The sequence below is a fragment of the Amia ocellicauda genome, chromosome 7, assembly GCF_036373705.1.
Source record: "Amia ocellicauda isolate fAmiCal2 chromosome 7, fAmiCal2.hap1, whole genome shotgun sequence".
NCBI classification, from domain to species: Eukaryota; Metazoa; Chordata; class Actinopteri; order Amiiformes; family Amiidae; genus Amia; species Amia ocellicauda.
The window spans coordinates 17,168,384-17,178,841 of record NC_089856.1 but is presented as its reverse complement, the minus strand read 5'-3'; the positions used below and the strand labels follow the sequence as shown (position 1 = coordinate 17,178,841).

Genomic DNA, 10,458 nt, shown 5'->3' with positions numbered 1-10,458 from the left:
CCCAAGGGTCCCTCTTCCCTCGTTAGTCTCGTTTTTCTCATCCAGAAGAGTGGGATGGTGACAAAAAGTGGAGGAGGAAAGAAGAGATGCTTTGTATCGCTAAACAAAGTCCTTTCTCTCCCTCTCTCCCTCTCTCTATCTCTCTATTGTCCCTCCCTCCCTCAAAACCAATCCAGTCCTTCTGTATGGCAATTAAGTCTGGGGTCCCATTATGAACCACAACTATAAAAAGTGGGATGAATGACCAACTGAAAAATTCAATTTTGAGTTTTGCCAACACCTCCAACCTCCACCTCCAATAGCAACTGCAGGTCCGAATTGGTACGCTAGCCCTTACTCCACTCCATACAGAAGCTGCACTGAACTACTGGGTCCACCCACAGCAGGCTAATCTGCAGGCACACCACCACACAGCACTGCGCAGCTGCACACAGCCTGCAGGAGAGAGCCCTCTCAGTAGCATGATGCTGGAGCTCAGCCAATAGATCCAAATTAACACCAGTGAGCTTCAGAGCACCATCAGCAGAAAATCCCAGCAAACAAAATTAAAACCATTTGGCCCTAAAGAAAGAGTTCACCCTGGCAGAATATCTGCTAAGGGTCAGAAACACAAAACACAGGAGATCCTGAGTGTTAATACAATCAGGCTCAAATGCTGTCCTGGCATTACAATCTCCACAGAGAAGTACATTCCCCTGTACCTGGAACTAGCTGACCTCTGTGTGGACCTCTCTGTCTTACTTCCCTTCACTCATCTATTCATCACTCATTTCAGAGGCCTCCCTCTCTCTCACCTGTCCATCACTCGCCTGAGGGCCCTTTCTATGTTCATGCGATGGCCCACACGGGTCACTCCCAGGTCCAGGTAGTCCTCCTTGGTCAGGGAGGGCAGGTGAGTGCCGTCAATCTCATTGTCGAGGAAACGGTCACGGTGCTCGCCCAGGTTCAAGTAGCTCAGCCAATCAGCAACGTCAAATTTGGTCCAGTAGGGGAGGGGCTTGGAGGCAAAGGGCTTGGAAGGGGGTGGGGCCTGGGGCAAATGGGGGTAGCTGAGGCAGGAGGGGGGGGGCAGGGGTGGGGAAGAGGTGCCCGACAAGAAGTGAGTGGGAGAAAGCGAGCGGGAAGACATGAGGGACGGAGGGGCGGCACCAGAGGGAGCGAAGAGGGGGGGGGAGGGGGAGAAGTAGGGGTCACCCAGGGGGTTACCAGGGGAGGGGGGCGTGGGGCAGCTGCGCAGCTCAAAGAGGCTGCCATACAGGGCAGAGGCAGAGGAGGAGGGGAGGAGAGGTGCGGCTGGTGAGGGGGAGGGGTTGGGGGAGGAGGGGGAGGAGGAAGAGGGCAGGAGGGGCAGGGAGGAGGGCCGGGTGGGGGCGGTCAGCTTCGGGTGATCAGAGGGGCAGATGAGGGGGCTGGGGGCACGTCGGCGGTGCAGGATAATGCCTCCCCCTCCTCCTCTTTCTACCCCGCCCCCTCCCCTATCCCTCTGCAGGAAGGGGAACTCCAGTGCTTTCCTGTAGTGGTGGTGGGAGTGGTGGTGGTGGTGCCGCTTGGGGGAGGAGTGGGGGGGGTAGGAAGGGGAGAGGGGGGAGGTGTGCAGCTGGGCTGGGGGCAGTTGGGAGGGCTGGGAGGGGGAGGGGGAGGGTGAGGAGATCTGGGGCAGTTGGGGAGAAGGGGAGCGGGCCCAGCTGGGGTAGGGGGAGGAGGGGGATGGGGAAGAGGGAGGAGGGTGGTGGGGGAGGGGCAGGGGGAGGGCAGGGGGCTGCGGGGATGAGGGGGAGGGGGAGCGATGTAGGGGTGGGCTCAGGGCCGAGGGGGAGGTGTCATCCGAGAACCTGTGGGAGAGAGACGGTTGGGGGTGGGAGGGGGAGAGGACATTTTTAGATGTATCTTGTGACAGGAAATAATAACATTATAATATACACTCACCTAAAGGATTATTAGGAACACCTGTTCAATTTCTCATTAATGCAATTATCTAACCAACCAATCACATGGCAGTTGCTTCAATGCATTTAGGGGTGTGGTCCTGGTCAAGACAATCTCCTGAACTCCAAACTGAATGTCTGAATGGGAAAGAAAGGTGATTTAAGCAATTTTTAGCGTGGCATGGTTGTTGGTGCCAGACGGGCCGGTCTGAGTATTTCACAATCTGCTCAGTTACTGGGATTGTCACGCACAACCATTTCTAGGGTTTACAAAGAATGGTGTGAAAAGGGAAAAACATCCAGTATGCGGCAGTCCTGTGGGCGAAAATGCCTTGTTGATGCTAGAGGTCAGAGGAGAATGGGCCGACTGATTCAAGCTGATAGAAGAGCAACTTTGACTGAAATAACCACTCGTTACAACCGAGGTATGCAGCAAAGCATTTGTGAAGCCACAACACGTACAACCTTGAGGCGGATGGGCTACAACAGCAGAAGACCCCACCGGGTACCACTCATCTCCACTACAAATAGGAAAAAGAGGCTACAATTTGCACAAGCTCACCAAAATTGGACAGTTGAAGACTGGAAAAATGTTGCCTGGTCTGATGAGTCTCGATTTCTGTTGAGACATTCAGATGGTAGAGTCAGAATTTGGCGTAAACAGAATGAGAACATGGATCCATCATGCCTTGTTACCACTGTGCAGGCTGGTGGTGGTGGTGTAATGGTGTGGGGGATGTTTTCTTGGCACACTTTAGGCCCCTTAGTGCCAATTGGGCATCGTTTAAATGCCACGGCCTACCTGAGCATTGTTTCTGACCATGTCCATCCCTTTATGACCACCATGTACCCATCCTCTGATGGCTACTTCCAGCAGGATAATGCACCATGTCACTGTACTAAACTGGCCCCCACAGTCACCAGATCTCAACCCAATAGAGCATCTTTGGGATGTGGTGGAACGGGAGCTTCGTGCCCTGGATGTGCATCCTACAAATCTCCAACAACTGCAAGATGCTATCTTATCAATATGGGCCAACATTTCTAAAGAATGCTTTCAGCACCTTGTTGAATCAATGCCACGTAGAATTAAGGCAGTTCTGAAGGGCGAAAGGGGGTCAAACACAGTATTAGTATGGTGTTCCTAATAATCCTTTAGGTGAGTGTACACTAACACACTGACTCACTGACTGATTCTCCCCTCCCTCCTCTCTCTCTCTCTCTCTCTCTCTCTCTCTCTCTCTCTCTCTCTCTCACCTGTGCCGTGAGATGGACCTCTGGCTTCCCAAGTTCTCTCCTCCTCCTCCTCCTCCTCCTCCTCCTCCTCTCTCTCCTCCACCTCTCGCACTCATCTGCTGTAATTTGTTGCTCAGCTCATTGATGATGCTTGCCTTCATGCTGGACAAGGAGACAGGGGGCAGCTTTCGACCCTCCAGATACCCCCCCCCGGCTCCTGCCCCCTCACCAACACCAACCACTCCTCCCTCCAGCCCTCCTTCCCAGGCCTGCTTCAAATCTGGGGTGCGGGGGCGCTCAGAGAAGTACAGAGTAGTGGGACGGGCCAGTGACCCCCCCCCACTGCTGCCCCCACCTCTCTCCCCTTCCCTCCCCTGCCTCAGCAACTCCTCCTCTTCCTCCTCCTCTTCCTCCTCCTCCTCCTCCTCTTCCTCTTCATCCCTTGCACGGATGGGGAGGCGGCGGGGCAGGTAAGGGGAGCCATGCATTGGGGCCGGATTGGCTTGTCGCTGGATGCCCCTGTTGAACCGGGCCTGTTGCTGCTGTTGTGTAGTTGTCTGTTGTGTAGTCTTGGGGTACACCAGGGTGTTGTGCATCTCAAAGGTCTGCCCATCCAAGTAGGCAATGTACGAGTCCAGCAGGTCGACCCCTCTCTCCTCCTCCCTCTCTCCTCCTCCTCCTCCTCCTCCTCCTCCTCTCCCTACTCTCTCCCTCCATCCCCCTCCTGTTGTTATAATGTTGTCCAGGTGGTGGTCACTACTGCTCCGGCTGTCCAGCTCCTCGATCCCAGAGTCCACCACTGTCTCCTGCGATTCACCTGGGGTTTTTGACACTGAGGGATGCTGGGAAGGCAGGCCGGTTGCTGGGGCAGCGGTGGCAGAGGCGGAAGAGGTGGTGGTGGTGGTGGTGGTGGTGGTTGTGGTTGTCGTGGCGACAGGGGCAGTCTGGGAGATGGTCTTGGAGTGGGTTTTGTAGAGGGGGGGTGGGTGAGAGGAGAGGGGGAGGGGGAGGGGCGGAGGGGTGGGCGAGGAGGGGGAGAGGGGGAACTGGCTGCTGCTGTTGTACAGGAGGAAGGAAGATGAGGATAGAGGGGTGGCAGCGGCAGTGGTGGCAGAGGAGGAAGGGGGGGAGGGGGTGGAGGAGGGAGGAGGGGGCATGGGAAGGGAGGAGGAGGGCGAGGGGGAGGGAGCGGACTGGGTCAGCGTGGCTACCTCACTGTCGTAGGAAGTCAGGCTGGAGGCTGTGGAGTCGGCTGCTTGGGGGGAGGGCAGGGGGGTCTGGGGGTCACGGGGGGAACAGAGGGAAGGGGGAGGGGGAGGGGGAGGGGGAGGGGGTGGGGGCAGGAGGGACAGGGGCAGGTCATTCAGGTGGGGATGGGGGTGGGGCAGGGGGTGATGGAAGTGAGAGCTTGCATTATTCCCCCCTCCTCCTCCTCTCCCGCCACCTCTCCCCAGGCCACGGTCAAAGCTGTTAGCGAACTCCAGTGGAGGGGGCAGCGGCTCAGCGAAGACAAACTCATCATCAGCGTCCACGGAGGGCGCAGGGGGGGGCAGCACCATCAGCCCTAGGCCTCCCCCTCCCCCTGCAGTGGCAGAGGGAGCAGGAGCAGAGGAGGGCGGCATGGGCGGCAGATCGTCGCTCTGTGTCAGCAGGAAGGAAGGGCGACGGGGAGAGGAGGAGGAGGAGGAGGAGGAGGGGAGAGGAGGGGGAGGCAGCTGCTGTTCCACTCTCCTGTAGCCCTCCCCCCGCTCCCGCTCCCGCTCTCTGTACTGTGAGGCGTAGCTGTGAGCCTGGTAGTGCTGCTGGTGGGCGTGGACAGGCTGGTCCTCCGAAAAGCGGACTCTCAGCTCCCTCCCTCCTCCTCCTCCTGCCCCCTCCCTCCCGCCCTCCCTCTCCCGTGGCTCCTCCCAGCCCCCACCCCTTAAGACCCGTGGGGAGGGGGGGCGGCCCAGCGCGGCAGATGTGGGGGCCAGGGGTGCCGCGGCGACGAGCGAGGATGAGGTCACCAGGAAGGAAGATGGCGGTGGGGGCGGGGGAGGGGGTGGAGGTGGCGGTGGAGGGGGTGGTGGGGGTGGTGGGGGCTGGGGGAGAAGGGAGGAGGGGGCGGAGGGGAGAAGGGCTCCACTAGAGAACTGTCTGCTGAAGTAGTGTCCACCACCACCACCACCCCCTCCCCCTCCCCCTCCCCCACTCCTCCTCAATCTCCCATCATCCTTCAGAGCGCGCTCACGGGCAGCCAGTGCCAGCCCCAGGGGTGAGGAGGGGTCCAGCACTTTGCCTGTCAGGGGGTGGATGAAAGTTGTGATGCCACTTGACTGGCCCAGCCCGGCCCGTCCCCCACCTCCATAGAAATCCCCCGGCACTGATTTGGGCTGCTGGAGGTCACCCGGGGGGTCAGCGGCCCGGGTGGCAGAGTACTCAGGCAGCCCAAAGGCGGGGGGCATGCTACGCGTGTGGTGGACGAAGGTATCTCCCGAGAACATGCCCTCGTCAATGGACTTGGACGGACGCAGCCGGGGGGTGGGGGGTGAGCTGGAGGAGGAGGTGGGGTGGTGGAGGGGGAGGTAATGGTGGTGTTGGCTCCTCCCGCCCCCGCTTCCCCCCTCGAATTCCTCCTCAGCTGAGAGGAAGATGGAGGCTGAGCGTCGCCGAGCCTCCAGGAGCCTCTCGCGGTCTCGCCGGGCGGCCCCTACGATGGCCGCGCCAAACTGGCTGGTGTAGTCCAGGGCCAGGGAGGAGGAGGGTGGGTGAGTGGACTGGGTACCGGCAGAGGAGGCGGACGTGGCAGACGTGGCGGCAGCTGAGGGAACAGGCGCAGATGCTTGGGAGGAGGTGGAGGAGGAAGGGGCAGTGGAGGAGGGTGGCTGTCCGGTGCTGGATGTGGGTGGGGCCTCGGGGGGCGGCGCGGGGGGTGGCTCGGCCTCCACGCTGCTGCCCTGGCTACTGCGGCCGCTGCTGCTGGTCGACGGGGCCTTGACAATGATGGTAGGGATGGGAATTGAGCTCTTTTCTAGCTTGCTGGCTGGCTGCAGGGTGGACACCTGGCTGGCCCTTCCTGTGTCCTCCACTTTCGACTGCTTGACCAGCGGGCCCTTGCCTCTCCTCCCGGCCCCCTTCTGAGCTCCTCCTCCTCCTCCTCCTCCTCCTCCTCCTCCTCCTCCTCCTCCTCCTCCTCCCCCACTGCGGTTTCCTCTAGCTCCCCCTGCAGTGGAGTGCTGGTGCTGCAGAGCCTCCCTGTGCTGGGACTGGGCGGAGCTCCCACTGCCATAACCTGGCACCGCGCTGCTGTAGCCCCGCCTCAACACCGCCTTGGCCCCCCCGCCAGCCCCAGGCCCAGGCCCAGGCCCACCCATTCCCCCTTCTCTCCCTGCCCTCCCTGCCCGGGAGTGCGAGTGGGAGGTGTGGGCATGGGAGTGGGACTGAGAGGTAGGGGCCAGGGGCTCGGCCTGCAGAGAGGAGGAGGTGGAGGAGGAAGGTGGTGGAGCCTGGGGAGAAGCCTGTCCCCCTCCTCCCCCCTGTCCTCGTCCTGTTTGGTTATAGGGGAAGGAAAAGACTTGGTAAGAGCTTGACATCGAAGACAGACTATGCTGCTGCTGTTGGTGCTGCTGCTGCTGCTGCTGCTGCAATTGTTGGACAGACAGGGGGGTGTGTCTGCCTCCGCCTCCCCCCCAGCCCGGTCCAGAGCTGGGGGGTCCTGCGGAGAAGGGGGGCTCAGGGGGGGCGGTGGTGGGTGGTGGCGGGATGTCCTCGGGTCCTGGGACGGACAGACTGCGGGAGAACTTCATCGATGGGGGATGAAGGAAGTGCTTCTCCTCCTCTGGCACTCCTGAGAGAGAGGGAGAGAGAGGGAGAGGGGGGACCGAAGAGAGAGATGGAAGGCACATTTTATACTATACTGACTAGATTAAAACACTGACTGACTGGACAGTCCAGTACATTAATACTGACTGACTGGACACTACAGTACATTAACACTGACTGACTGACATGACATTGTCTTTGTGTGTGTGCGAGTGCGTGTGCGTGTGTGTGTCTGTGTGTACAGTGGGGGAAAAAAGTATTTGATCCCCTGCTGATTTTGTACGTTTGCCCACTGACAAAGAAATGATCAGTCTATAATTTTAATGGTAGGTGTATTTTAACAGTGAGAGACAGAATAACAACAAAAAAATCCAGAAAAACGCATTTCAAAAAAGTTATAAATTGATTTGCATGTTAATGAGGGAAATAAGTATTTGATCCCCTATCAATCAGCAAGATTTCTGGCTCCCAGGTGTCTTTTATACAGGTAACGAGCTGAGATTAGGAGCACTCCCTTTAAGAGAAACATCTGACCTCTGTGATTGCCAACAAGGGTTTTGCCACCAAGTACTAAGTCGAACTTTTTTGAAATGCGTTTTTCTGGATTTTTTTGTTGTTATTCTGTCTCTCACTGTTAAAATATACCTACCATTAAAATTATAGATTGATAATTTCTTTGTCAGTGGGCAAACGTACAAAATCAGCAGGGGATCAAATACTTTTTTCCCTCACTGTATTTGTTTCTGTGTATAAGTCGATCTATGTGTTGGGGAGTCTGTCTGTGCCTCCATCAGTATGTCTGTCTCTCTGTCTGTCTGTGTGTCTTTGTCTCTGTGTGCTGTGTCTGTCTGTCTGTCCAAATCTCCAAAATGTTTGTTTACCTACACTACCAGTCAAAAGTTTTAGAACTCCAGTTTTTATTGAAATGTACTTAATTCAATGTCTCAATGTACTCTAAAATTAAAGAATAGAACAAATAATAAAATGTAACCCCTTAAGATGACAAACCACTCTGGTACCCTTAAAAAGGCACCAAATCCATGTGCTTCTCTTTAATCCCATGTGTACTTATTGTTGTGTACTTGGTCTAAGTAGGAATACAAATCTCAGAAAATATTGTCAATTAAAACATATTCTGGAACCAGACAGTCTACTGATCAAAACAAGACCATCCACATTTTGGTAGAAGCAACACACACCCGTAGAGAGCTCAAAACGTCAAGATGGAAAACTCTGTTTACTTAAACTTCTCTGTGTTTGATAGAACATCACAAAATACATACCGGATTCATCGTTAGGTTGTACTGAACAAAACAAGCCAATTTGCAAAAAAATCTGATCAAAACAGAGTGATCTGTGACTGTCTGAATGAGACCCCCACTGGAGCAGACTGTGCGTTTAGCCCCCAAGTTCTGAATGACAGTGGGCGACTTTGAACCTATAAATCGGTTGTGTTTGAGAATGAAACGTGCTGGTAGCCAAGAGAATAAGCTTTCAAACAATGTGCTCATTGTAGGAATATAGTGTAACTTCTTTGCACAGGTGCTGTGCGTAACACTGACAAATAATGCTTAAGAGGGTGTAGTAACAGTATATAACTCAGAAATTTACATTCGTTTTCACTTTTTGGTAACCAAATCTTTAACCTCTGTCAGTTTACCATTTACCTTTGTATCATTTCAGGTTATTAACTGGACTTAATCTGCTTAAATGTCAATAAAAACTGGAAAATTCTTTGACTAGTAGTGTAATTAATTAATTAATCCCAGAAAGACAGACAGACAGACAGATTCATAGAAATACAGTACAGTACAGACACACACAGTACTGTATAGACACATAGTACAGTACAGATATACAGACAGACTCACCAATGGATTTCTGCCGCAAGATCATACCGTGAGGTGGGGGATGGCCAGAGAGAAATGATGGGCGTTCGTAGCCGACCCCTGACCCCGATGATGTCATCCCCATTCCCTGGTCATAACTTGGCTGCTGGAGAGTGTGGGAAAAGAGACAAGTAGGATGAGAGAGGATGTGTCGACCACACTGCACCAAGTTACCTTCAGACACTCGTCTCTCCATACATCCCCTCCAGACCACTGCGCTCCTCCAGTGCCAGAAGACTAACTAACTCCTCTCCGCTCCTTCTCATCCCTGGCCCCTAAATGGTGGAACGACCTGCCCACAGAAGTCAAAACAGCAGAGTCCTTGACCTGCTTCCGGCGCTTACTCAAGACGCATCTTTTTCAGCAGTACTTGTACTATTAGTCCTTTATCCCTGCTAGATAGCACTTCTCAGTTTTATTATGCTTCTTGTGTTTTCGATTTTGTTTTCCTCCTTGCTCCCTTTCCCGTAGCCCTTGACTGTGACCCTACATCTTGACAGGACTTAGCTTTTACCGTCCAGGATGTAGGACCTCACTTACTGTACTTGCTTGTTTAAATTGTAAATTGGAATATGTAAAATGTATTTTGAATTGCTATGTTTAGTTTAATTTAATTTGTAATGATTGATGCCTTTTACTTAACTGTATTTTTGCACTTTGTTTTACACTTATGTTGTAAGTCGCCCTGGATAAGAAATACAAATAATAATAATAATAATAATAATAATAATAATAATAATAATAATAATAATAATACAGTAAAGTAGAGGTCTTCACGGGTCCACAAATGTGGGCCTGAACCCGAAGAGACCCGGAAATGTGCCATCCGGAACCGACCCAGACCCGTCTATTATTTGAAAGGTTGGACCCGGACCCGGCCGGGACACACAAACCCGATTGAACCTGATTGGCACAGATCCCACAGCTAATTGCTATTAACAAGTTAATTTACAAGTTGTGAAAATAAAACGTTGTGTCTTACCTAATGTTAGTAGCCTTCTCTCATGTACCTGACCGTGACGCAATCCATTCTCCTTGCCAAGAAAGTTGGTAAAATAACACCCATGTTGTTTCTCTCATGCTGATTGAAAGAGCATGTATAATCCACTCATTATTTGAGCTTCAAAAGCCCACTTACTGTCATGGTGGCAGATGACAAACACGACTTTGCAGCTTCGGAGTTTTTTTGTATCTCGCATAATACGATAACTTCCACTGTTTGCCCTTTTGAACTATAATAACAACTGCTCGTTCAGTGCCACGGCCGCTGACGTTAGCATTACTAATCTGCTGTCCTCTGTGCTCTGAGACGCGTCTGCCATAGATTTTAGATTTACAAAGCGAACGAACTCCACCCACGATATCTCAAAAATCGCGCAGACGCCAATCATGCACTTCAGTTTACATCATCTGTCAAACACCGATACGGCGGAGTAAGTCCCGCCTTCTAAATAAAAGAGCCAATCGTCAATTGATAAAGTCATCGCGTCACTCGGGTAATACACACAATGTCAAACAAACCCGGGACCCAAAGTTCAAGAATGGGACCCGACCTGGACCCGGCTGACCGTTTAAAATATGGACCCGAACCCGTACGGGTCCCAGGT

The 10,458-nt window shown here is 53.7% G+C and overlaps 1 protein-coding gene across 1 annotated transcript in view; it reads right to left on the bottom strand.

Moving 5' to 3' along the window:
• Nucleotides 1-790: 790 nt before the first annotated feature.
• LOC136753840 (SH3 and multiple ankyrin repeat domains protein 1) overlaps nucleotides 791-10,458 on the bottom strand; it is a 32,691-nt gene continuing 23,023 nt past the window's right edge. The window contains exons 16-18 of the mRNA XM_066710226.1: nucleotides 8,834-8,957; nucleotides 3,183-6,987; nucleotides 791-1,832 (exon numbers count right to left, since the gene is read on the bottom strand). Of these exons, the coding sequence (XP_066566323.1) occupies nucleotides 791-1,832; nucleotides 3,183-6,987; nucleotides 8,834-8,957 (4,971 nt within the window). The remainder of the gene's footprint in view (nucleotides 1,833-3,182; nucleotides 6,988-8,833; nucleotides 8,958-10,458) is intronic.